The 23,820-nt window shown below is 32.9% G+C and overlaps 8 protein-coding genes across 9 annotated transcripts; 3 read left to right on the forward strand and 5 right to left on the reverse strand.

Annotated features, from left to right (window-relative positions):
- Window positions 1-1,320: 1,320 nt before the first annotated feature.
- LSm3 (U6 snRNA-associated Sm-like protein LSm3) lies at window positions 1,321-2,085 on the reverse strand. The gene has a single exon (XM_065346552.1). The coding sequence runs from the start codon at window positions 1,913-1,915 to the stop codon at window positions 1,601-1,603; it is 315 nt and encodes a 104-aa protein (XP_065202624.1). The 5' UTR covers window positions 1,916-2,085; the 3' UTR covers window positions 1,321-1,600.
- A 374-nt stretch (window positions 2,086-2,459) lies between these two features.
- On the forward strand, window positions 2,460-3,315 carry LOC135832980 (large ribosomal subunit protein eL37A). The gene is made up of 4 exons (XM_065346553.1): window positions 2,460-2,620; window positions 2,837-2,972; window positions 3,043-3,127; window positions 3,199-3,315. Exons 1-4 carry the CDS (start codon window positions 2,618-2,620, stop codon window positions 3,242-3,244), a joined length of 270 nt encoding a protein of 89 aa, XP_065202625.1. The 5' UTR covers window positions 2,460-2,617; the 3' UTR covers window positions 3,245-3,315.
- On the reverse strand, window positions 3,248-5,476 carry LOC135832971 (hexokinase type 2-like). Its single transcript, XM_065346541.1, has 9 exons — window positions 5,365-5,476; window positions 5,138-5,300; window positions 4,930-5,072; window positions 4,614-4,838; window positions 4,434-4,536; window positions 4,175-4,364; window positions 3,948-4,103; window positions 3,600-3,876; window positions 3,248-3,537 (listed from the first exon to the last, which is right to left on the reverse strand). Exons 1-9 carry the CDS (start codon window positions 5,386-5,388, stop codon window positions 3,433-3,435), a joined length of 1,386 nt encoding a protein of 461 aa, XP_065202613.1. The 5' UTR covers window positions 5,389-5,476; the 3' UTR covers window positions 3,248-3,432.
- A 122-nt stretch (window positions 5,477-5,598) lies between these two features.
- LOC135832962 (centrosomal protein of 290 kDa-like) lies at window positions 5,599-15,722 on the reverse strand. Of its 2 annotated transcripts, none has more exons than XM_065346526.1 (40): window positions 15,104-15,722; window positions 14,898-15,036; window positions 14,715-14,830; window positions 14,440-14,646; window positions 14,222-14,357; window positions 14,020-14,156; window positions 13,822-13,944; window positions 13,642-13,760; window positions 13,438-13,570; window positions 13,172-13,362; window positions 12,951-13,092; window positions 12,739-12,850; window positions 12,551-12,667; window positions 12,061-12,226; window positions 11,786-11,969; window positions 11,425-11,711; window positions 11,178-11,340; window positions 10,960-11,100; window positions 10,724-10,876; window positions 10,548-10,647; window positions 10,300-10,481; window positions 10,065-10,230; window positions 9,813-9,993; window positions 9,492-9,726; window positions 9,237-9,419; window positions 8,895-8,996; window positions 8,589-8,825; window positions 8,350-8,519; window positions 8,046-8,267; window positions 7,828-7,966; window positions 7,598-7,749; window positions 7,383-7,521; window positions 7,103-7,295; window positions 6,849-7,018; window positions 6,624-6,772; window positions 6,469-6,544; window positions 6,268-6,396; window positions 6,045-6,192; window positions 5,841-5,956; window positions 5,599-5,750 (listed from the first exon to the last, which is right to left on the reverse strand). In XM_065346526.1, the coding sequence occupies exons 1-40, from the start codon at window positions 15,281-15,283 to the stop codon at window positions 5,709-5,711; spliced, it is 6,177 nt and encodes a 2,058-aa protein (XP_065202598.1). In that variant the 5' UTR covers window positions 15,284-15,722; the 3' UTR covers window positions 5,599-5,708. The 2 variants fall into 2 exon arrangements, with proteins under 2 accessions (XP_065202598.1, XP_065202597.1); XM_065346525.1 differs by having other exon boundaries at window positions 12,512-12,667.
- Window positions 15,723-16,277: 555 nt separating this feature from the next.
- On the forward strand, window positions 16,278-17,790 carry LOC135832974 (NADH-quinone oxidoreductase subunit B 2-like). Its single transcript, XM_065346545.1, has 6 exons — window positions 16,278-16,512; window positions 16,591-16,710; window positions 16,831-16,943; window positions 17,027-17,218; window positions 17,290-17,413; window positions 17,490-17,790. The coding sequence occupies exons 1-6, from the start codon at window positions 16,491-16,493 to the stop codon at window positions 17,585-17,587; spliced, it is 669 nt and encodes a 222-aa protein (XP_065202617.1). The 5' UTR covers window positions 16,278-16,490; the 3' UTR covers window positions 17,588-17,790.
- Window positions 17,791-18,455: 665 nt separating this feature from the next.
- LOC135832973 (NKAP family protein CG6066) lies at window positions 18,456-19,826 on the forward strand. Its single transcript, XM_065346544.1, has 5 exons — window positions 18,456-18,825; window positions 18,901-19,009; window positions 19,082-19,205; window positions 19,277-19,499; window positions 19,576-19,826. Exons 1-5 carry the CDS (start codon window positions 18,590-18,592, stop codon window positions 19,742-19,744), a joined length of 861 nt encoding a protein of 286 aa, XP_065202616.1. The 5' UTR covers window positions 18,456-18,589; the 3' UTR covers window positions 19,745-19,826.
- On the reverse strand, window positions 19,727-20,848 carry LOC135832976 (uncharacterized). Its single transcript, XM_065346546.1, has 3 exons — window positions 20,287-20,848; window positions 20,053-20,212; window positions 19,727-19,967 (listed from the first exon to the last, which is right to left on the reverse strand). The coding sequence occupies exons 1-3, from the start codon at window positions 20,558-20,560 to the stop codon at window positions 19,823-19,825; spliced, it is 579 nt and encodes a 192-aa protein (XP_065202618.1). The 5' UTR covers window positions 20,561-20,848; the 3' UTR covers window positions 19,727-19,822.
- Window positions 20,829-23,728, reverse strand: LOC135835395 (uncharacterized). The gene is made up of 7 exons (XM_065349631.1): window positions 23,513-23,728; window positions 23,296-23,400; window positions 22,379-22,576; window positions 22,129-22,288; window positions 21,288-21,490; window positions 21,046-21,205; window positions 20,829-20,968 (listed from the first exon to the last, which is right to left on the reverse strand). Exons 2-7 carry the CDS (start codon window positions 23,333-23,335, stop codon window positions 20,854-20,856), a joined length of 876 nt encoding a protein of 291 aa, XP_065205703.1. The 5' UTR covers window positions 23,336-23,400; window positions 23,513-23,728; the 3' UTR covers window positions 20,829-20,853.
- Window positions 23,729-23,820: the final 92 nt, after the last annotated feature.

The raw sequence follows: 23,820 nt of genomic DNA on the forward strand, positions 1-23,820 counted from the left end.
AGTCATGGTACCGAATTATCGTGCACAATGTAAACTACAATAAGCACGTTTTCTATCTTACTTTGTTGAATATGAAACTTCAAAAGGGTTACAAAATAGAAAGACGCCATTGAAACTTTCTAATTTTGTGCCAGAAAAACTAGATACTTACTGTTGAGATTGGTTGCTGCGTAGGTTGTAGTAATCCAATTTGAAATTAATTTCGTATAAAATAAATTGAGAACAAAATTAACGTCACCTTTTTACCCTGTAAAATTCTATAACATCATTTTCGATACCCTTCTAATTAGAAAAACACGACAAAAAAATGTTCGAAAATTTTGGATTGGGTCATGGAGCCAGGAAAAAAATACAAAAAAGAAACAGTAAATAGCGCTTCTAGCTTACTTTATTCAAACTAATAAGGTAGGAAGGGATTAAAAAACAGCTGTAGCTGTAGGTACAAAAAATTATTTTTCTTTTTATTTATTTTGAAAAATCAAAATGAACAACAATGAATTTTTTGAGTTTTCAGTTTTGCGTTTGGTTTGCCCTTTGCTGTTTCCTCCTTAATTGTAATTATTGATCAAACATGAGAATGAGACTATTAAGTAAATTTTCATTCTCGGAATTATCACACAACCTGCTATCGTCATCAAAAGGAACAGCTGGAATAATGGAATATTTGATGTGTCCGGTGATACGAAAATTTCTATTCGCATTCGCTCACTCCAGATATTGTGCCGTTGGTGAAATTAAATTGATGACCAGTTTCGAAATAATTATAAATATTATAATGTATTCACCTATTCAGCTCATCAGACGATATTGAACTTGAATATCTGTTCTCTCATCTTCATCTCTTTTTGTACAGTCATATGTACCATGTAAATTTCAGGTGATTCAAAGAGTTATAGGCTGTGCCAAATGCTGCGTATTATATTTGTCGTTGTACGACTTTCCAGAATGCTTGGAAAAAATCTGAATTCAATTCAATCAGTCAAGTGTCCATTTCCGAATTTATTTCATACGTTAAGCATTGATAATTTCATAATGCATCCATAAATTTACGTTTACATGATATGTTGAAAGTTGAATGAATTTTGTTTTTTTAAGAGAAGTTACCTACCAATCATTCTCTTAAGAATTTGCTCATTAATGAAAGATTTATAGATATGTATGTACCTTCAAAAAGGCTGGTTGGAACTTCTTTGCCTAGTGGACGGAGAAGGTAATAGGTAACTAAAATTCATCACCTCACTGTTACGTTGTTTTTACAGTAAGTTCAAGTTGGATTATCATGTGTGTATCATAATTATTAATTCATTGAAAGACTGTGTATATTGTTTTAAAAAATTATATTTTTTCGATATACTTATGTTTATTTTTATACAAAATCGATTTCGACATTTTCATCTAGAACAAACATTAGTGTTGTGCATTTTCTGCTGAAAAAAAATGCCAAACATTGATCACGACATTGCCAATACACGCATAAATATATGAAAATGGAACAACTTATGCCTGTACATACACATAAAGAAATGTCAAAATCCAGCAATATTATTACGATTTTGTCGAAAAATGTGTTTTTATTTTCTAGCATAAAATGAATTTGATTTTATATGCTACCGGTAGTACGCAGGGGTGGGGAAACTAAGATAACTCCGTCGCCTCGAACAAATAACATAGGAATATTACGTTTGGTAGTTTTGTACACTTCTTCGTAAGTTTCTTCGTCGATTTCCACAGTGGTGATGGTTTCTTCAACATCTCCTAATACCATATTTAAATGTTGATCATAAGCATGCAGTCTGCCGGTTATCTCTCGATCGTTTTTCATTTTCACGTATATTCTTTCATCTAAACTCAGTTTGATTAAATCAACCGGTTCTTTAACGGTAGCGGAAATAGATTGTTCACTTTCGTCGGCCATAGTTTTCACTGTTTTCACTAATTAATTATTGGAAACGAAAAAGAATTATGCGTAACACGAATTTAAGATTATTTTTCTCAAAATCTCAAACATGCAAAATTGAGAATCTCAACCATCAACAACCTTATCTGTTTTTTTTTTATTGCTGCGCGCTATTTTGAAAAAAAGGCAGTAGTATTTTAATGATGTGGAAAAAAATCAGGTGATACCACGTCGTCTGGGTTCAGAACCGCGTTTTCGGTTTTATGATCACGAAACCACAATGGATAATAAGAGTTGAGGATCAATTTATCACAATTGCCATTACCATGCATCGCTTTCTGTCATAAGTCGCAGAAACATTTCTATTCCTACCAAAGCAGAAATTTTGATTTCATTCGCCCTGATGCCCTGAAATTTTCGCTAATTTCTCATCATAAATTTGGGACTGATAATTGTTCAAAATAGTGTTTCTTTTTGTGGGAGGCCGCTCGCACGCATCTATTATCACAAATGAATTTGATTGGTCCATTTTCAGTCACAAATAGTTCAATACCAATCAAAATTCAGAAAAGTCTACAAGCGACTGATAGCGCTACCTACAGGGATTATTTTTAAAATACTTTTCTCCTCTTTTGAGATTCACGATTCTTTCTGACGAGTTTTGATAACAGCGGACATTCGGAAACCATTCGGCATTTTTATTGAAGATTTTACATTAAAATGGTGAGTTATTAGAATATAATACTGCAACCTGTTCCATCCTAGAACCGTTTTCTGAAATGTAAAATACTTCAAACTACTGCTGCTTGCTGGAACCACTACGAGTATTCGTGGACTCTTTCCTTTCGAGCATGTAGCAAACATTTCCTTCCAATTCTCTTCATTGATTATTATTTATGTATTCGTTGCGAAGTATGTTAATTCTGATGTTTCTTTCAGACGAAAGGTACCAGTAGTTTTGGTAAACGTCGTAATAAGACTCACACCTTATGCAGACGGTGTGGTCGTTCTTCGTATCATATTCAAAAATCGCAATGTGCGCAATGTGGTTACCCAAGCAAAAAATTGAGACATTGTAAGTATTTTTCATATACAGTTGAATTGTTCATTACGAACGTAATTGTTGATCATTTTTAATTCTACAGTTAATTGGAGCATCAAAGCTCAAAGAAGGAAAACCACCGGTACCGGACGGATGAGACATTTGAAAATTGTTCGAAGACGTTTCAGGTAAGCAATTTTACTTTTGCTATATGGATGAGTGAAGGGTAGTAACTAATGATTGTTTCAATTCCTTATAGAAATGGTTTCCGTGAAGGAGGACAAGCTAAACCGAGAAAATCATAACTATTTCGATATTGAACGTTGTTTTATTCTAAAAAAAAGTTTGTATTTATGATTAAAGCAATTTTCGTCTATTTGCTATGATGTTTTTTGTTCGGTAAGTTGGAAATTCGCGTTAAAACTTTCAGCATGAAAATTTACTTGAGATTTGATACAAAATTTACGTTACGTATTCAAAATTTTGGTAATCGTTACAGTTGATTATCGATGTCCCGAGGTGCTTGATTACATACTAGTACTGCTGCTACTAGAGCAGCCCCTCGCCCACTTCCATCTTCAGAAAGCATCAGCTGAAACTGATTTCAAAATTTTAGTCATCATTTGCTAATTTTCAGTCAAAATATTACCAAACTCTTACTTCTATCCTTGAATCTGTCAAACATCTAATTTTTTCCTGCATGATTTCTTTATATTTAGGATGATATCGATAAAGCGACCCGTCAACGCCGACTGTTACTGGCGTTACGGCCATTTTATTAAGTATAGTAGCGACACCAGCGGACACCAAAGCTGCTGATCGGGTACTGAGGGCTTCTGCGATTACGCGGAGGTTTTTTAAATCTTCTAAACAGCAATTTTCTACTCCAATTTCTTTCAGTTGTTTCTTAGTTTCTCCATATTTTTCTGGACAATCTCTGATTGAAATACGTAAAATAATATACGTTACATTGCTTATAATTCGGTGTACTGATAATTTAGTACACACCTTTCTATTTTCGATAAGAATTCAGTTTTCAAAGAAAATCTGGTTGAAAATTGTTCGGCGTACTTTCCTTGAAAGAGATGTTCATCGTTGATCATTTTTACTATAATTAACCGCATCAATTCGCCTAAATATCTTCCTGATATTAATTTTTCGTAACTGTAAGAACAAATAAAATCGTCCATTTGATGACCGTTTCGACTGGTGCATAACGTACATCTGGAGCTTACATTTGTTCGTTAACGTGAGACGAATAACTATCGAGATTCCTATCGTATTCGGTCAAAATGTCATTTAATCGTCCATCAGATCCAAAGTTACCCCATTCGGTATTAACTATCATGTATGGTTTTGCGGGATCACCGTCGAAAAACTCGATGTTTTCGATTTTTTCAGTGTAACATGCATTAGTACCAGTTCCTATTAAGAAAGAAGGTGAATAGCACTACTTTCTACACATATCAAGATGTTATTCCATCACTTACTCACCAACGATTAATCCTACTCGAGTATCTGGTTTATTCCAAGCACATGACATGAGCGTGCCTGTGGTATCGTTTAAAATAGCAACTGGAGTTAAATGATCGTGAATCTATTGAGGAATGATGTTGATTTGTACCAAAAAAATGACCTCACTTGTGAAATCAATGCAGCAAAATTTTTACTCACTTTTTTCCTCTGGAATGATTCTCTTAGAAGTTGAACAACATCTTTACCAACAACTCCTGACACGTTGAAACCTTTAGTCCATTTCATCATGATACCAACATTTAATCCCATTTGTTGAACTGGAAAACTGAACGTAAAACCCAATGGAAACAATTCGTTGACTTCCATTTTAGTTCTTAGATGATTCAAAAAATCGTTAACACATTCCGCAACGTAATCAAACATCTTCAAGAAACGTTTCATAGTTCATGGTTATTCAACTCGTGTTTCTAAGTAGGTAGCCTAGCTACCTAGCTGAAATATTCAATTTACTCACTTTTTCTGCGGTTCCTTTTTTTAAATCGTTCGGAAACTCGTAGGTTTTTTTCTCCATATGAAATTTCTTCGCATTTCCGAGTGAAATCATTAATACTCTGAAATTCGTACCTCCCAAGTCTAATGCTAAGTAACGTCCCGTTTCTACGAACATCAAGGTTTGATTTTTATTCGGTTCTTTAGAAAAAATAAGCAAATTGTACGGTTACCTTCTCCCGTTGGAAAATCTTGTACGTAAGTTTGAAAACATTTAACGCTGGAGTTTTCATGTCCATGTCTGGAGAGACCTTTATTAATATCGCTCAATAGTCGTTGTGAAATGTCGGCCAAAATTGAATTATCTAGTTCGAAATCTCGAATATAGTTGTACGCCTAGATGATAGGAAGAGAAGTTATCAACTGGACTGAAATTTCAACTGACATCAAATTTACTTACTGAAAGCTTTCTCGTGTCACTCATTGTATGGAATAATTTTGAAAACGAATAATTTTGTATTTCACATCGATAAAAAAAAGATAAAATTCACCCTTTCGAAATTATTATTTTTGCTGCTACAAATCTACAATATTTTGGCATCATACTGCAAATTTTGCACTGATTGAATTCAACAGCCAGCGATTAATAGATCAGAGAGAGTAAACAAATTGATTTTTGATAAAATTTCAAACCACATTAAAAATATGTATTTTAATTACTTCAATCAAAAAATACAACAACGATACTAATATAATAATTGACATAATGTACGTATATAAGAAGATTCATTGAAGAAGAAAGAATTATTTAAAGGAAGACGGATTTATTCTTTGCAAATCGTTCACCTAGAAGAATAAAAAAATACAAGACAATGAGTATCATTAAATACGAAATGAAAAATAAAGCTATTTTTAAAAAAATTGGAAAAGTTGAACCTTGTCAATCAATTCTTTCTCTCTCGCAGCAGCTTTCTCCAATAAAATCTTCACTTTGGTCAATAACTGATTCTTCTGTGTCAGCTGAGCTTTCATCGATGCAATTTCTTCACCGTCTTGAAAAAGAAAGAAACAATAATAATGAATATTCTGAGGTTTTAAAATACTACCCAATAAAGTTGACTTGAATATGAAAATAATTACTGTGCAGCCTTTGAATCAACTTCTGTAATGAATCTATTCTTTCGTTAGCTGTTTGCAATTCTTTATCTAATACCGACGCTTTTTCAATAGCATCTAGATAATTTCCTTGTAAATTATTCACTTCCATTTGCAATTTTTCCACGTAGTTCTGGAATCATATAAAATGTAAATCAATTACTTACGTGATCTATTCCATTAAAAAAAGATCGAGAATTCTACATACTCTATCTTGCAGTTGGTTAATTTTACTGTTATGTAATCTTTTATTCTCGGCTTGTAATTTTTCAACGACTCTTCTCAACACTAGGACAGCCTTCTCTAAATCGCCATTTTTTCGTTTATTTCCTTTCATCTAAAAATAATAGAACGATTAACGATTAATTTCAATCGATGAAGATTTTTCAACATAACAGCGAATACCAACGTCTAATATTTTTTGAGTATCTTCATCTCCAGATCTAGAATCACTTCGAAGGGCCATTTTTGAAGTTCCTTCATTTCTGTTTTCAATGCACACGATCATTTCAAAACATTGCTTTCAAAGGCGTAATTAAATTATGAAATAGATTATAAACTCACGTATCATCTGGAATACGTAATTTAGATTTAAATTCTTTAATTTCCAATTTCAAACGCATGTTTTCTTCTTCTAGATGTATATTGTACTTCTGTAATTGAGATTTGCGTTCATTGAGCCGTTCTATTTCTTCAGCCAGCGCGCAATCTCCCTTCAAAAAAAATTAGCGATTAGTTTTAAAACACATAAATACCTACTGGTAAAATTCAGCCGTCTATTAAAAATACCTTTTGAGCTAATTCTAAAGCCATTATTTTCCTATCTTGTGCCTCGATGACATCGGTCAACGATCCAGACCCAGATATTTCACAAGTTTTACGTAAAATTCTGAGTTCTTCTTCCAACCTACTGTTATTTTTTTGCAGTTCTTCTATCAATGGCAAATTTGAGCTTTGATCTGATGATTTAAAAAAAAATCAAAAAGGGATACAAAAATGATACCGATATCTCGCTTATTTCAAAATAATGAAAAAACGCCTACTTTTAGCTGATTTTAATTTACTTTCCAACGCAAATCGTTCTTTTTCTAATCGAATAATAGTCTCTTTGAGCCTTTCGTTGTTTACTTTCAATGACTCGAGATGAACTGATTGATCTTTAAATTGTTGACGGAGTTTCTCATAATTCTGTTGATATCGTTTCCTGTTTTGCCATTTTTCTACTTCTTCGTCGCACTACTCCAACAAAAAATAAAGTAAATAAGTTCCATTAATCTGAACGCGCAATCTTTTACAGAAATGAGATGTTAATGTTGAAATAACCTTCGACTTTCTGGTTTCTTTCCATTTCTTTTCTCTCATGACAAAATCATCCAATTGTTCTTCGAGCAATTTGATTTTCTTCATGAGCTGCTCTTCTTTAGGAGTAATGAGAATTTCTTTTTTACGTGAACTTTGTGGCCTGCGTCAAAAATATGAACTATGGAATTATTCTCATCTCAAAAAATACAGAATTGGTATTCGAGATAAATACCTACCTAGAAATTAACTGATTTTTCAAACGTTGAATTTCGGCTTTATCTTCTTTTTCTTTTTGTTCATATAGTTCACTTTTACGTTTATATCTTTCGAGTTCGTTTTTGAGACGATCCCGATAGCCAGGTAATTTTTCACCTGAACCTAATCGTTTCTGAAAAACGCGACGAAATTAGAATCAGAAAAACTCCGAAGAAAATGAAGAATCTAAATTAGTAAAATATTTCAATACTTTATAATCCTCGACGGCTTGATTCAAACGTTCGATTTCCTCTGTTTTTTCTTTAACCATTTGCAATAGGGACGAATATGATATTTTTCCAGATTCGCTACTGGCTGATGCAGGAATACCGACATGTTTAGCATCGAGTCTAGAAAATGACGTAGGTACGTAGGTATAATTTATGAATTGTTTTAGAATCATAAAACATAAGCGAAAAAGAAAATTACTCATGTTTCATATTCTGTAAAGTTTTTAGTCTTTCTTCTGCAGTAAGACTCCATAATTCAGCTTGCTGATTGCTTGTTGCCAATTGACTCGATAATTGCTCGATTTTTTCATTCGCTTCGTTAAGATCATCCTCCAGTTTATGAATTTTAGTGAGATAGGAATCGAAAAATGAACGTTTATCATTGGTGATCTTCTCAGCAGCATCTAACTTTGTCTTCAGTCTGTAGGAAAAAAACTACATTTAGACTTCTGATTTTTAAATAGGTATCATGAATTTTTTAGAACTATAGTTTGGTTGGGTACCTATAGGACTGCTCTTTGGAACCGGTCGATTCTTGTAAACCTTTTAGTTCTCGCTGAAGCTCCAGAGTACTTTGATAATGTTCTTCACGATTCTTCTTCAGTAAACTTTGCAACCTTTCAATAGTTTCTTCTTTTTGATGGATTATATTTTGTAAGCTATCGACTGTCGTCTGTTGATAAATAACCCACCTTTATAAAAGAAATCCATAAATCATTTTATCATCATTTTATAAACCTACTTTGAGAGCTAATTTCTTTATAGAGTTTCCATCTGCTTCGCTGCTGTCATGTTCATCAAAATTTTCACGTTCGTTGTTTGTTTTTTGCAAGCTCAAAATTTCTTTTTCTTTCACACTGATGATCGATTCCTTTTCTTTCAATTCCATCATTAAAGAGGCCAGTTGATCGCGTGTTTTACGTAAATCATCATCCATTGACTTGAGTCTGGAGTTCAATTCACTTATTGTGACGTTTGCCTGTCGAGGATCGAAAACGAATTTAAGTAAACATTACCAAAATTTCAATTTCAAAGCATGTTCACTTACCTGTTTGATTTTATCTACTGAATCATAAACGGAGTAGCTTTCTTGCGGTTGAACTATAGTTTCTGAGGTTTGGGTGGATTTGTTATTCACACTGTCATCGTGCTAATGAAAAATTCGAATCAGAATTCTTTAAAAATGAGTCATTTCAACAAGCAATGGGATTAGTATACAAATTGAGATGTAAAATAAGGAGATTGTAGAGGAGTTTTGTTTTGCATCAATGATGTTCTTTTTTGAAAGGACTGATCACCAAAGGTCAGCGGAATCTCATCTATGATGATCTATGGTTATAACACCGGATCTAAAAAACTTATAGGTATGTTCTAATTAACGGTTAATTACTTCGGTTGAAAGTCTAATATTCGAATGCGGACTCCAATAAAGTAAAAATTCTCTACATTGTTCGTCAGCATGATTCATCTCTTGTTCTAAACGACAAATCAACTTATCCTGCCTATCCAGCCGCTCAGCATATATTTGTATTTTGTTTTGCAGACCTTCGTTTATAAGGCGCATGTTGATATCCTACAAAAATGCAAATCAATGGTTAAAATCAATTCGAATGTAGTTTCATGAAATTTTATTTGATTTACTTACTTGAATTTTAAATTTAGATTTATATTCCCAATTAGGACTTTTGGTGAGACTTTCATCGCTTTCAGTTTCTTCGAGAATTGATACCGTAGGTAATTTCATGTCGAGTATTATCGAAGTGAGCGCAAATTGTTCTTCTTTGCATCTTATTATGTTTTCGAAGCATAATTCTTCTTTGATCAAAGGAAACGAATTCAAGTATCGTTTTTGTAACTCGTAAATAATCGAATACATGGATCTGGGAAAACCGAAATAAAATATTATGAACTTCACAATGTAATTTATCGAAGCCTATCTTAAAACTGTGGCGATTTTTTTCCAAACCTAATTTTATTATTGCTTTCTTTTTTCAGACGATGGTATTCATTTTCTGATTCTGATAGTTTCATCTTAGTCTGGAGAATTTCAGCTTCCAATTTTATCACTTTATCTTTATACGTTTCGATTTGATCATTATTAACGATACCATTGCCTCGCAAATGAAGAAGTTCTTTCGTAAGACGATCTGAAAAAATAATTTGATAAATAATTTTTTCATTATAATTTTATGCTGAAAATGATGGAAAATTCATTTACCTATTATCATCTTCTCGTCGCTCAGAGATTGTAACTCAAGGATACGTCTTTGTAAAGAATCGTACTCGAAATCTTGACACCTATTATACTGTTCTAAAGATTTAACTTGATCTTGGGCTATATTGGCTACTTCTTCGAGCTCTTTTTTCTGAGCCGATAACGTATTCTGCGAATAATAGCGAGTTGATATTTTATACACGCGATCTCCATTGTTATTCAAATATCCAAACGTTACCATATTGCTTTCAGCATTTTTCAATTTCATCATTATCTCGTCAAATTCGACATTGCTGGGCACCTTTAGAATTTTCTCGCGTAGCTCCGCCTCATTCTTCTGCAACAATGAATTACTTTCGATGGCCTGCGATAGTTGGTCCTCTAAAAATTTACACCTGTTCTCCGTTTCAGTCAATTGTTCTGAAAAATGACCAAAAAAAAATTATCACAAAATCTGGAAAATGACTCATCTGCGTTGTATATTACCTTTGGTCAACTCGTACATGCGACTCATGTGATCAGAATATTGCCTTTTAGTAATGATATCCAATTCTGTCGATGCCAACTGTTTTGTTAATGCGATTAACTGGAAAGGGGTTCCAGGTTACTATGACTCCGATTTATTAAACAACCATACCTATGTAATATAGCTACTCTGTTACCTGTTCGGAAACGTCTACGGTGGATGTAGTACTTCGTAAGTGACGGTTTTCTTCATAAGTCTGTTTTAGTATAACTTCTAGCTCTAATTTTTGCGAAGAGAGCGAGGCTACTTCGTTTTGTAACCTTGTAACTAATTTATCTTTATCAGAACCCTGTAAAAAACAATTTTTGAGATAAAAACTTGAGCTAAATTTCATCTTGAGATTGATCACCTCGCATTTTTTGAAACACTTACTATTAAAATCTGTTTATGTAAAGTTTCACGATGCTTGATCGTCAGTTGATTGAAATCTATGGTGATTTTTTCGTATTCTGATATGTTGACATATTGATCTAATTGCTTTATATGGCTGTTTAATTCATTCGATAATCTATCCTGTATAAATGAATAAGTTTCTTGAAAGTAGGTATGTTGAAAAATTCGAAGAAAAATAATAAATTCGATAAACTTACGTTTTCTTTAGTAAGCTGTAATATTTCTTCACTTTTCAATTGTTTGATCAAGTATAGCTCTTCGGATATTTTATTTTTTTCTTGACGAGTTTTATTTTCAACTTCGGCCATCGCCTGGTACTTTCTATTCACTTGTTGCAAGTCTACTTTTAATGAAGAAATCCTGAAAAGTTACGAAGACGGGATTATATTTTAGTATGGTGAGAATGGAGAAGATAGTTATTTACGAAAAAAATTAAGTAGGTACCTGAATGTATTTTCTACGTAAGCTTTTTTGATTTCGTTTGGATCCTCTTTCAGTATCTCCAAGCTTTTTTCAAATTCGCTTACTTTTAATTGCAATACCATTTCGTTGTTTTTGATATTGTCGATTTCTTGTTGCATGGATACTTTTACATGGTACCAACTTTCTTTATCGAGGTCATATTGTTCGTTGATTTTCTCCATCTGTTGTTGCAAACTGTCCAGAGAGTTTTGTAAATTATTCACTCGAGTTTGTAAATTTTTACACGTTTCTTTTTCGCGGTCCAGTTCCTGAATGAGACGATAGAAGGAATATTAACAGTTTGATACAAATACCTATCCATCAAAAGTAATTCGATAAGTACCGCTTCTAATTCACGACTCGATTTCAGCAGTGATTCAGAGCAGCTTATGGCTTTCTTGAGTTTAGGTGAAGGTATTCTCTGTTCTGGGAACGTGATAGTTCGTACTTGAGAACCACTTTCTTCCAATTGTTCAATTTTTTTAAATGCTTCGTGTAATTGTAAATGCAGATCATCCTCCCTAGACCTGAAAAAAGTAAGAAAATTGTATTGAAAATAAATAATTTTGATATTGCCTTTTTTACCTTCTAAAATTTAATTCTATTTTGATTCATCACCTGCAAATATGCAGCTCTTCTCGTAGTGTTTTATTCACTCCGTATAATTGATGGATATGAGCTTGCAGTCGCATACCAGGTTGATACCAGCCATTCACATGTCTCGAATCCAACGCTTCTAGTAACTGCTCCAATGTCTCTGATTCAATTTGAATCGTACTGGAACCTGTCGTAAGCACTCGATTAATTTTTCCTCCAATTCAACAGATGGAATTTTCGAGCGAATATATAAAGCATGACGATTAGAATGGTGAGTGTTCGATGAGAAAAATGGGATGTTTTTTGTTTTAATTTTTCAATCAAAAACATACCTAATACATAGATTCTTTTTAATTTGCCAAATTATTTTCTAAAAAGAAAAGAAAACACAGTGAAAGCCATTTTTAAGTTTGGAGGGCGCAAAAAATTACAAGCAGTTGAAAAATTATACTCCAAGACGAAAACAACATACCGTCGTGATTTCGAATGCTTTCCAATATTTCATGCATACCTTTTCGTAAGCTTTCATTTTCGTCAACGATTTCTTGGAATTTCTCATCTAATCCGGTTTCGGCGGCCGGTTCAGATGGTAGAATTTGGAGCGCGGTTGAAGGTTCCGGAAGTATGCCTAGAAAACGGTGGTTTTTTGAGTTGTAAAGAAAGGTTCATTTTCAAAAGAAATGAGAAAAGGGTACTTACTTTCTCCCGATGGTAAAGCTGCATCTGGGGTGTCTATTGAAGCAGGTTCCTTTAAACGATAGAAGTTTAATTCAGTCATTAAGGAGGTAATTTGTTTCTTTAATTCTCTATTCTGGAATATGAAATTATCAACAAATGTTTTAATACAATTTTCAATTCTTGATCAATGGATATTTCTTCCATTCTCTCATTTTGAATAATCACACACTCACATCTAATTTTACCGATAATAATTCGTCATTGGTTTTTTCCAGCTGTTCGGTCAATTCTGAAAGTTTACTACGTCTATCTCGATTACGACGAGCGAAATCATCGGCGATAATTTGCTCATCGTGAGAAATTCCCACACGATCTCTATAATACATCAATACGTTTGAAATAGTACCAGGCACTTGGAAAATAAACATATAACGTGAATTATTAGTTAATTTACTTCAAAATTTGATTTTCTTGTTCAAGTAAATTGGCTTCATCTTGAAGCTGGTTGAGGTTTTGGACCAGCTGCTCGATTTGATTGTCTCGAACTTGTTTCTGTTTCTGCAATTCTTTGATTCTAACCATAGCGTCTTCTAAACCATATGTTCCAGATTCGTATTCACGAAGTTGTATAATTAATTCTGTAACCTAAAAATTATATAAAAGAATGATTTTACTAGGTACCTATATAATTTCCTCGGAATTTATGCTGAAAAAACATACTTCTTGAGCTTTTTTGAGCGAATCTTCCTCGGCATGTTTAACTTTCGAGTCCAATACTACAACTCTGTTTTCAGCCTGCTCTAGTTTCTTTTTCAATTGTTTCAATAAGTTTGACTCAAGGTTTTTATCAAATCTGAAATAAGAAAAGTGTTGAATGAATCGAAAATTTCAATGTTTCAATTAACTGCGAATAGTAATACCAACTTCGACTGGAGAATTTTCTTTTGCTCTTCGAGTAATTGAGTGCTTTCATTTAGATCGACAGTGGCCTGTTTTAGTTGTTGCTGCAACTCGACGATTTGTTTTTCTCGTTCTGCCAACGTCTGAAAAAGATTCCAATTAGACAGAAATTGAAAGAGTAGGTATTTTGAAAAAGATGCTTACTTTGCTCAAATTACTCAGTTGCGTCAGGTGTCCGCTGTCATCTAATTTTCTGTTGAAAGAACTATTAACGCTATGTTGTAATTTAAACGAAGATAACTCGGAGTCTCTTTTTTGAAGTATTTCCTATTACGAACGTAACATTCGTTAATCAAATAGTGTATTACAAAGTATTTTAGAAAAATGAAAAATAATAGAAACCTTCAGCTGTTGAAGTTTGGTTTCATAATGCGTATTGTTGGTTTCAAATTGCTTATTTCGTGTTTCTTTTTCTTCCACTAATTCATTTATTTGACTCCTTAAACCTAAATTTTCTTGTTCTAGTAATAAAACTTTGCCTGCAAGAGAGTTTCAAAAATTAAACCCGTGAAATTTTTCCGCTCAAATTTGATGAAATTTATACTTTTCAATTCATCAACATTGGTGCTCAGACTGATTCGTTCCATGGATAATTTAGACATTTGTTCAGCTCCTTCTGCTAATTCGTCCCGAACTATGGATAATTTCTCTCTCAAGCTGTTGTTTTCTCTTTCTATATCCTACAAAATTTCTCATTTTTGAAAAATGATTCTACTATCAACATGTACTTAGTAATTAATTGACAATTGAAATTAAATTTACTTCAATGTCATTCAAAAGTTGAGTAATATGTTTATTTTTCTGTCGCAACAGTTCCATTAGCTCTTGATATTTTTCTGTAGATGGATATTCTTGCTCTTCTGTCATCATCCTTACACTAGCATTACTCGTTAATTCTTGCTGCGTTGATTGGAGTTCGCTTTTCAGTACCCGGTTTTCTTCTTCCAACGACGTGATTCGAATAGATAACTTGAAATGAAAATAAAAATCGTATTACGATTAGAAAGCTCATTTATACGTAGATAAATAATGCTGACTTTTTCGATTTCTTTTTTCTCATTCATCAATTCTTGTTCTTTTTCTTGTAATTCGGATAGAAGACGATCGTTTTGAATTTCCATTTTAACCAGTTTACGTTGATAGTCGTCAGTATCTGAAAAGTTACCCGAAAGTCGAGTTTATTTCTCATTTGTGTGATCCGGTAAGTTGAATTTTCATACCTGATGATGTTCCATCTTTATCGGTTCTGGTTGAAGATGACCGAAGATCTTCAATTTCAATAAAATTCTGACTACGTTTAGCTTCTTCTTCGCCAAGTTTCGTAGCTAAATTATCCAACTCATTGACGAGCGATTCAACCTGTAACCAGGTGTAGTGATTACGACAATATCCAGTGCGAAATAGGTAAGTAAGCGTAATTTCTTACTTGTTCTCCTTTAAAGCGTAATATTTCTTGAGCAATTTGGAATAGCTTTATGAAATTATCTGTGTCTACATCGAGTGAGATATCCAAAGAACATATCAGTGGGAATAAATTATCTTTTTCTTCTTCTGTAAGGTCTTCTGGAGCTACTGGAAGATATTTTTCTAATACGGTTAAAGCCATATTTATATTTTTACACTATTTTTATCATTTTTATTCCAATTATTTCAGCTTATAACTACATTTTTGTCAACTTATAACACATTACCGGTTGCTATAGGAACGGATTGCAAACAAGTTGAACATGCATGTAGATCTCGGTCATTTTGAATGTAGGGTGATTAATGAATAACTTGAGGCAGAATATCGACTTATTGTCCAATTTTAATAGTGTTCAACGTATAAATGGGGTGATTCCTTAGTTCCAAGTTCTAAATTAAATGCTGACATGGAGAATAATCAAACTTGTTGACTTTATCCCGTGGTCGAAGACCAAAAGTAATCTATCGACGATTGAGAAATCTTCAATGTTGAATTGCTGATTTGCTGGTCATCTAATTACTTGAAAAATTCAATTGAAATTGGTGTTTCGAGAATAAGCTAAATTTTCTGGTTAATTATTTCTTATCAATAATTTTTAGCTAAAATTTTTTATTAAAAAAAGATGAAAAAAGCGCCAATTTGTTGATGACGTAATATTGACTTGACCAATCAGCTTGCAGTATTTCACTCGACTATCAACTTGTGATAAGCTGGTGTGATTAGGGAACTGTAACCCAGGTATGTCGGACGGCCATTTTGTTCCTGGTTTGACGAACTTAGCATTGCAGTATATGGGAATTCGGCAAACTTTAACCGCGTATATCTTCAAAACCGTGCATTTTCACAACTTTTTCATAATAACATTTTTGAAAGAGAATTGAACGAGCTTTCCAATGGTATGCTACATGTATCAATTGTAATACATTTAATTGTTTTGAATTTCAGTCATTTTTCAGCACTTCATTTTTGGGTTAAAAATAGTTTGAAATTGTGTGAAATTCACAGCATGGCTCTAATTCAATGATTACTTTCATTCTATGCCAGAAATTCCGTCATAAAAACCCTGAATCAAAAAACAACAATTTTTTTTCGTGAGGAACAAAATGGGAGTCTGACATACCCGGGTTACAGTACCTTAGTGTGATGACTGATAAGTGTCAAAATAACATTGTAATTTGACATTCTTTTCTTTTGAAAGCTCATAAAGCTCATGTTTTTTAGTATTAATTGATTTAAATTCATACATTCGTCGCATTTGTATATAAAGTAGCAATCAAGAAAATGTACTGCTCATAAACGATTCGATTTTCAATCATTTCAGTTTCTTTCAAAATACTAAATACGCATCATGGCTCTAGTTATCAGACGCTGTATGTATTGTTTAATTCGAAAAATTATACTCACTTTTCGTGATTTTAATACTTCTCTTATAAATAATCCTGTTTCAGCTCCATTTTTGAAACAATTCAATGTTTTGGGTAAAGGAATAAGCTCTACCACCGCGTGCCAAAGTGATCGCCCGAAATCCGAAGTTAAAGTCGCCAATACCGATAACAAAGTTGTTGAAAGTATGTTATCAGCCTTTCATGATGTGTGATTTTTCAAATTTGTGTCATGTTGATTTGTAGTAGAAAAAACTGACCGATTATAAAATCTTGACTAATTTTTTATCTCAAACTTTTTGATAGATACGGCAAGTAGAGAATACCGCCCGTATTCTCCATTTCAAATAAATCCAAGAACGAATTTAGTCGAATATGTCATTGCCAAAATGGATGATGTTGTCAACTGGGGCCGTAAAGTCAGTGATTCTTGTGACTTCTTACATCGCATATTCATTTTGGGCAATTGAATTTGATAATAGTGGTGTTTTTTCCTTTGCAGTATTCTCTTTGGCCTTTGACTTTCGGTTTAGCATGCTGTGCCGTAGAAATGATGCACATCGCTGCTCCTCGGTATGATATGAACCGTTACGGTATTGTATTTCGTGCTAGTCCTAGACAAGCCGACGTTATTATTGTTGCCGGTACTGTTACTAATAAAATGGCACCAGCTCTTAGAAGAGTTTATGACCAGGTTTGTTTTGTATTTTATTGAAAATTGATCTATGTATCATTGTGCTCGATTACATTGAGGGAATATTTTAGATGCCACATCCTAGATGGGTGATTTCGATGGGCAGTTGTGCAAATGGAGGAGGATACTATCATTATTCGTATTCTGTTGTTCGGGGCTGTGATAGAATTATTCCCGTTGATGTCTATGTACCAGGTTAGTATTGAATATTTTCTGCGAGTGTTTTTCTTTATTCACATTTCGATTCTTAAATTGAATTTTCGAATTGTAGGTTGCCCTCCAACCGCTGAAGCATTGTTGTACGGTTTCTTCGTTTTGCAAAAAAAGATTAAGAAGATGAATAAGGTTCAAATGTGGTATAGAAAGTAATCGTGTTTCGGTGTAAATACTTTTCTATTACCTACTTCTCTTTTAATAATTATTTCCGTAGTTGAATACGTGGATTTTACTCGAGCATAGGATGTATTGATGTTATTTGTTTTATTTTTGCAATCCACATTGCTTGTACTAGTATTTGTATTGAAGCTTCATTAATTTTTCTTTTTCGTCAGAATAAACAATGATGTAGAAAAGTTTTGTGTTTTATTCAATGATGATTTATGAGTGTGTAGTATTGTAATTCTGTCTTGTTTTTTCGGTTAAAATAAAATTTCTACAGTAAATTTATTAGGTACTTGCAAGTTGCAAATTACTTTACTTCTACTTCTACAATACGGTAGGGGTGTTCGAGCGCTCTACAGAACGCTGCAGAATTTACAGAAAACGTAAAAAATTAGGGGTTTTGAGCGCTCATGATAGACTCAAAATTGACTATAGATTGCTATAAGCTATAATGCAATTTTACAAAAAACCGTAAAAAAATTTCAACGTTTTCTATTCCTGTATTTGCTGCAGGTTTTTGTAACTAGCTGGAGAACGCTCGAACACCCCTAGGCCCTAATATTAATATCTGGCAAGTGGCAACTGGCATACTGGCAATATTGTATTATAGAAAAATAATAATAGCCATCTTACATAAAAATATTTAAACAAATTGAAAGTAAGAGAATATTAATAATAATAAAAAATAAAATTCTCTAATTAATTATTATTCAAAAAATCAGAAAAATGAAAATTAAAAATTTAAAAAAAATAAAAATTTTAAATTTATTTTTCATAATGATTTTTCGGCGTTGTCAAGTATTTGTTGACCATGACCTCTAGGAAATTTGGCAACGTTCGAGTTGTTTGATTTATTTTTTTCTGTTATCAAAAAAAATAAAAAATTGTATAAAAAATTTCAATCAAGAAAAGAATTGTGGTAAAAAATGTATTTTTGAAATTTAAAAATGTTAAAATGATTAGTATTATTGAATAATCCATCATCTTGTCATGAGTGTCTCAACCGAACTTCCATCTCGATCTTCTTCGCCGTCGCGATGGCCTCATGATAAGTATAGAGAAAACAGAAACAGGAAAGAATACAGAGAAATTAGAGAAAAAAGAAGTTTCAACTTCAGTTCTGATTCTAAAGAAGATAGATTTCACGAAAGACGTAAACAAAGAGAGAAAATTTCGCTAAATGGAGTTCCTTTCGTTTGGGGTCTTTCCCCTACCCATGTCGAAGAGTAAGTGATTTCTGCTCTCATTTACCGTTTTAAGTTTTATAATTTTGGTTTTAATGTTGTTACTTCTGTGTTTAGTGACAATGATGATAATGAATGGTCCATAAGCAGCCCTAAAAAAAGAAAAACCGATAGTTCCTCTCATCATAAGAAGAAAAAGAAGAAGAAAGATAGCAAAAAATATAAGGTAATAATTCACAAACAATTCTCGATAATGAGTTGCTCATTATTGTGTAATTCAAGTGGCGAATATTTATAGGAATCTAAAAAGCATAAATCAAAGAAAAAGAAGCATAAGAAAGAGAAAAAACGCAAACGAAGTGAAAGCAGTAGCAGTAGCAGCTCTGATAATAGTTCCGAAGAAGTCTGGGTTGAAAAAACAAGTATGCAAAAAAACTTACGCAGTATTTCCGTTCTTTAGATAGATATTCAACTGCTTGCATGTTTCTTGTAGATGCGACAGATACTGTAGAAACCGAAGTTGTTGGACCTGTACAAAAACCACAAGTTACTCTTACTCCTAGAGAGTATGGTAAAGCTTTATTACCTGGTGAAGGAGCTGCGATGGCTGCCTATGTTGCAGAAGGTAAACGTATTCCTAGAAGAGGAGAAATTGGACTTACATCGAACGAAATTGCATCCTTCGAATCTGTTGGATACGTGATGAGTGGTAGTAGGTAAGGAAAAATTCAATTACCGACTTTTTTATGGCCTTAATGGAATGAAACCTATAATCTGTTATTTTTTTTTTAGACATCGTCGTATGGAAGCTGTCCGTTTACGTAAAGAGAACCAGATTTATTCTGCCGATGAAAAACGTGCTTTAGCTATGTTCAGTAAAGAAGAAAGAACGAAACGAGAAAATCGTATTTTAACTCAATTCCGTGGTATGATCGATACTAAATTGTCGAAAAATAAGTAATTTTAATTTATACATTTGTAGATACTTATATTAGCTATTTTTATAATTTTAAAGAAAAAAAATGTATTATTATCATTATCAATCGTTTTGTTCTTGTTCGCTGTTGCTTCTGTTAATCGGTTGTAAAGTCCACGCGTCAGGATTCCATGTCCAGTCAAGGCTCATTCCTACCATCCACGTTCTGTTGTACCAATCTGCCCATCCGTCGTGATAATTTCCCACCCTAAGAAGTCAAAAATGTGTCTTAGAATAATGTATCTTTCGCGTCTACAACCACTGTCAGCAAACGAACGTTGATATTTAATTACCTCGTATAATTATATTTTAATACTTCTTCGCAACATTCCAAACCTTCTCGTCCGTGTTTACTCATTATTACCAGTTTCCTATGCCACCTTGGTTTTTCCGCATGATACGTCTCGTTGAACTCAGTTATGCTTAAATTCAAAGCCCCGTAAAGTTCTTCAACTAGTGATCAAATTTTTTAATCAATTATAACAGATTCCTTTTTTTGAATCCGAATTTCAAAAAAAAAAGCTTACCTGGTATATTTATGGCAGTTGGCACTGTACCAGTTTGGTTGACTTCATTTCTATCACGTATATCGATGATAGTCAACTCTATCGGATCTTTTTTCCTTAAAGATTCTTGAATAGCTTTTTTAAGAGTGTGGTAACGATAACATAGAATCAGTTTGGGCGGTTTGGGATTTGTTCGATAGAGGATTTTTCGGGTTGTAAATTTGAAAGTTGGATCCCACGCATAAACGGCCACAAGCGATATTAAAATAGAAAAACAGATCAGTTTATGCAACATTTTTGAACCGAATAGATGCTGAATTTCACTCTACATTAGAAAAAAAATACTAATGATATTTGCCATTTATTGAGTTGAATTTAATTTCAATAAGTTAGCATTGAGTTTATTTATCTTATCAATCGATTCATCAATTACCTACGCGGTGTAATGATTGTAAAGTATTTTCTAGTTTATAGAGTTCAAATGGGTGAAAAATGGAATGAATAAATAACATCTCTAGATTGCGGCTAATATCGTAATGAGCAGGTATTTAATTCCATGTACAGCATATATGGAGCAGCTGAATTCTTTTAATCAACTGTACGGACATAATTCAGTGACGTGAAGTAATCTTTACCCTTGTCTGGTTGGCTTTTTAAGTATTTGCATTTCCAATCGAACCATCCACGCTCATAATTTATTGCGCTGCAATAATGAGAATAAAAAAGGAATTCCTTTTCTGATGAAAATACCTAATTATAGGTACCGTAATGATCTCTTACTTTTTGTAACCGCATTTTAAAGCGGTTTCACATGCTTGTAAACTTCGCACTCCACTTTTACAAATGAATACCAAATTATCTTCTGGCTTTGGTTTCTCAGCGTTATATTTGTGTTGAAACTCCTCTGGAGTTGATTCTAGAGCTTCTTTAACCTGTCTTGCTGAAATGAGGTAGAAGGAGATTTACCTACTTATGACGAGGTGTGTAATGTGTATTATGACATTTTTCTCTACGATACTTACAAGGCAAATGAATACTGCCAGGTATCATTCCAGTAGCATCTACTTCGTATTTTTCTCTTACATCTATTATATGTAAAGGCTTATCAGGAGTTTCTTGCATTGCTGTCAAGTCGCGATAACCGAATTGTCTGATTTCAGAAGAATGGATTTTATTGATTCCATAAACTAGTAAAAAGGAAAATAGAATAATTTTTTCGCACATTTTTCAATTCTTACAAATACGCAACGAAAATTGTACACGTGACTAGTGAAATGAGGCTATTGATTTCAAACTGATATCTTATTTTCATGATTAGCTGAGATTCAATATCAGAAAATTGAGAATCGTATTCCTGAATATTTTTGTAAAAAATAACATTCCATACTTATCATTCACAGTCATTGCTTTAACGATTCTGATGCAACGTTATTAAAAATCGTGCGGCGTGCGGCGTTAATTTGAGTTACCTATATCTTTAAATTTTGATTACTGTAGTTTACAGATGAGATAATAAAATGAACGTGATGCAAAAAAGAAAATGTATTACAATAAATTCAAAATAAAAATGAAGAGAAAACAAATACACATCATTTATGTTATACCTAGGTACCTACTAATGGTATGATCTAAAAATACACAATATAGTTTACTCCGCAAAAGACAGTTGGATTAAATGGGTATTCAATAACATCGTTAATTTTTTAGAAAAAAAACCCTTCACTGATTTTCTAGCTGTTTGGCTCTTTCGGCCCATTCGAGAAAACCATGCTTATAACTTCCAACACTAAAACATTGAAAACAAAAATTATTTTTTTTTACATAGGTATTTCTCCTTTTTGAGCATTGAACATGATTTCTTACTTTGAATAATCTTTCTTCACAGCAATTTTAGCAGCTTCGTAACTTCGTCTTCCCGCTTTGCACATGAAAATCAAGGGATCATCCTGTTTTGGTTTAGCAAAGTTATACTTTCGTTGGAATTCTTCGTCCGACGAATCCAATGCTGACTCAACTTGTCCTACTGTAGACATAATTATGCTGATTAATTAAATTGAGCATTGGTAGGTACGCTGACTACTAAAATCATTTTGAAAAAAGCAATTGTACTTACAAGGCACGTGAATGGCACCAGGCACCATACCAGTTTCTTTGATTTCTCCATCTTCTCTAACATCTACCAAGTTCAGTGGTACTTGATCTTTCTGTTTCAATGCCTTTTGAAGATCGTCGAATTCATACAATTGAATATCTGATTTGCAGCTTTCGTCCATCGTCGTTCGAAGTGGGTATCTTGCTTTGAAAGTGTTTTCTGTAATCATATTTTAGCATAAACATTAATAGGCCTACAGGTAAACGAATTTCATTAAGTGTAAATGCCAGTGGTGCACTGTGGGGTTACAATTTTTCATAAGTAAACACGTTCATTTTGCAAAAACAATAAATTTGCCTTACGCTGTTAACTTGAATTGAAAAATGTCACCAGCCGCAGCCGCTATCACAAGTTGGAAGAAAAATTAAATGTCAATGCGACAATTACAGTTGAAATTTCAAACTTTAATATTTATACATATTTTTGTCATTTTGAGAATAATTGAAATATCTATGTGTTTCAATTTTAAATACCTCTATAACCTACCTACTTGTTGGAATATCACACAACCTCCAAATTTTGAAAGCAAAAATGAATTATCTTATCATATTTTTATCAAAGAATGTATTGTATTTAAACTACATACGAAAATACATTTGAATAACATATGTAAGGTGTTCGTTTTACATTAATTTTTGAAGATGCTAGATTTTTTGAGAAAAATTGGTTTGAGAATTGATTATGAATTACATATTTACGTAAAATTGTGAAGTATACCTAACTATAATGAGAATATCGAGTATTTGAAACAAAGAATGATCATCTATATGTACATACTCACAGTTATCAAAAATCAACCTGACTCAAACTCGATACTAAAATAACAATTATATAATGACACTGGCACTCCCAGAAAATTGAAAATATTTTTTAATTACTTGTTGATAAGGCACCGAAGGAAATGATCCTCTTGAACATTGAGCTCGATGAATTGACGATTGTTTCTGTTCACGTTCTTATGGTTACCAAAAAGTGGCCAGGACCTGCAGTGAAAGGGAAATGAAAAGAGAATAGAGAAAGTAAGAAACATCTACAGTACATAATGCTTAGCCATTACTATCACACGTAATTGACATAATCAAGTATAGTACTTACTTATTAAATAAATTATTTAGTGCTTCTGCTTACCGTACAGTTTATTATTATTTTTACTTCGTTGATAAAAAAAATTCCCGGCACCCGGCGCCCCTCCCCATAAATAATCGTCGTTCCTCCTTCATCAAAATATAATAGAAAGTCTATTAATCTCAGTTCTTTTGACTTTATTTCTGAGGGGGTGCATAGGCATAGGCATTTTTGATTTTTTATTTTATTTTATTTGGTGAAAATTGAAAATTTGAAAGTGATCAATTTTCAAAAATAAATCAAATTGATCGAATAACAATCTTATACGTGATAGGTGG

Source organism: Planococcus citri, chromosome 1 (genome assembly GCF_950023065.1).
Source record: "Planococcus citri chromosome 1, ihPlaCitr1.1, whole genome shotgun sequence".
NCBI lineage: Eukaryota > Metazoa > Arthropoda > Insecta > Hemiptera > Pseudococcidae > Planococcus > Planococcus citri.

Excerpts from the sequence above, each read along its gene's own strand:
- LOC135832973 (XM_065346544.1), top strand. The coding sequence starts at position 18,590 with ATGAGTGTCTCAACCGAACTTCCATCTCGATCTTCTTCGCCGTCGCGA. Across the intron at positions 19,206-19,276 it reads AGTCTGGGTTGAAAAAACAA|ATGCGACAGATACTGTAGAA; the intron begins GTATGCAAAAAA and ends TGTTTCTTGTAG. Across the intron at positions 19,500-19,575 it reads TACGTGATGAGTGGTAGTAG|ACATCGTCGTATGGAAGCTG; the intron begins GTAAGGAAAAAT and ends TTTTTTTTTTAG.
- LOC135832971 (XM_065346541.1), bottom strand. The coding sequence starts at position 5,388 with ATGAGTGACACGAGAAAGCTTTCA. Across the intron at positions 4,537-4,613 it reads AATCATTCCAGAGGAAAAAA|ATTCACGATCATTTAACTCC; the intron begins GTGAGTAAAAAT and ends ATTCCTCAATAG. Across the intron at positions 4,365-4,433 it reads TCGAGTAGGATTAATCGTTG|GAACTGGTACTAATGCATGT; the intron begins GTGAGTAAGTGA and ends CTTTCTTAATAG.
- LOC135832974 (XM_065346545.1), top strand. The coding sequence starts at position 16,491 with ATGGCTCTAGTTATCAGACGCT. Across the intron at positions 16,711-16,830 it reads CGATAACAAAGTTGTTGAAA|ATACGGCAAGTAGAGAATAC; the intron begins GTATGTTATCAG and ends ACTTTTTGATAG. Across the intron at positions 17,219-17,289 it reads TTAGAAGAGTTTATGACCAG|ATGCCACATCCTAGATGGGT; the intron begins GTTTGTTTTGTA and ends GGAATATTTTAG.
- LOC135832962 (XM_065346525.1), bottom strand. The coding sequence starts at position 15,283 with ATGGCTTTAACCGTATTAGAAAAATATCTTCCAGTAGCTCCAGAAGAC. Across the intron at positions 14,831-14,897 it reads TAAAGATGGAACATCATCAG|ATACTGACGACTATCAACGT; the intron begins GTATGAAAATTC and ends GTAACTTTTCAG. Across the intron at positions 7,967-8,045 it reads TTACAGAATATGAAACATGA|ACTCGATGCTAAACATGTCG; the intron begins GTAATTTTCTTT and ends GTCATTTTCTAG.
- LOC135835395 (XM_065349631.1), bottom strand. The coding sequence starts at position 23,335 with ATGTTCAAGAGGATCATTTCCTTCGGTGCCTTATCAACAA. Across the intron at positions 21,206-21,287 it reads TGGCAGTATTCATTTGCCTT|CAAGACAGGTTAAAGAAGCT; the intron begins GTAAGTATCGTA and ends ACCTCATTTCAG. Across the intron at positions 20,969-21,045 it reads TTAAAATGCGGTTACAAAAA|CGCAATAAATTATGAGCGTG; the intron begins GTAAGAGATCAT and ends TCATTATTGCAG.
- LSm3 (XM_065346552.1), bottom strand. The coding sequence starts at position 1,915 with ATGGCCGACGAAAGTGAACAATCTATTTCCGCTACCGTTAAAGAACCG.
- LOC135832976 (XM_065346546.1), bottom strand. The coding sequence starts at position 20,560 with ATGTTGCATAAACTGATCTGTTTTTCTATTTTAATATCGCTTGTGGCC. Across the intron at positions 20,213-20,286 it reads AACTGCCATAAATATACCAG|TTGAAGAACTTTACGGGGCT; the intron begins GTAAGCTTTTTT and ends TTTGATCACTAG. Across the intron at positions 19,968-20,052 it reads TTAAAATATAATTATACGAG|GGTGGGAAATTATCACGACG; the intron begins GTAATTAAATAT and ends TTGACTTCTTAG.
- LOC135832980 (XM_065346553.1), top strand. Across the intron at positions 2,973-3,042 it reads AAGCAAAAAATTGAGACATT|TTAATTGGAGCATCAAAGCT; the intron begins GTAAGTATTTTT and ends TTAATTCTACAG. Across the intron at positions 3,128-3,198 it reads ATTGTTCGAAGACGTTTCAG|AAATGGTTTCCGTGAAGGAG; the intron begins GTAAGCAATTTT and ends AATTCCTTATAG.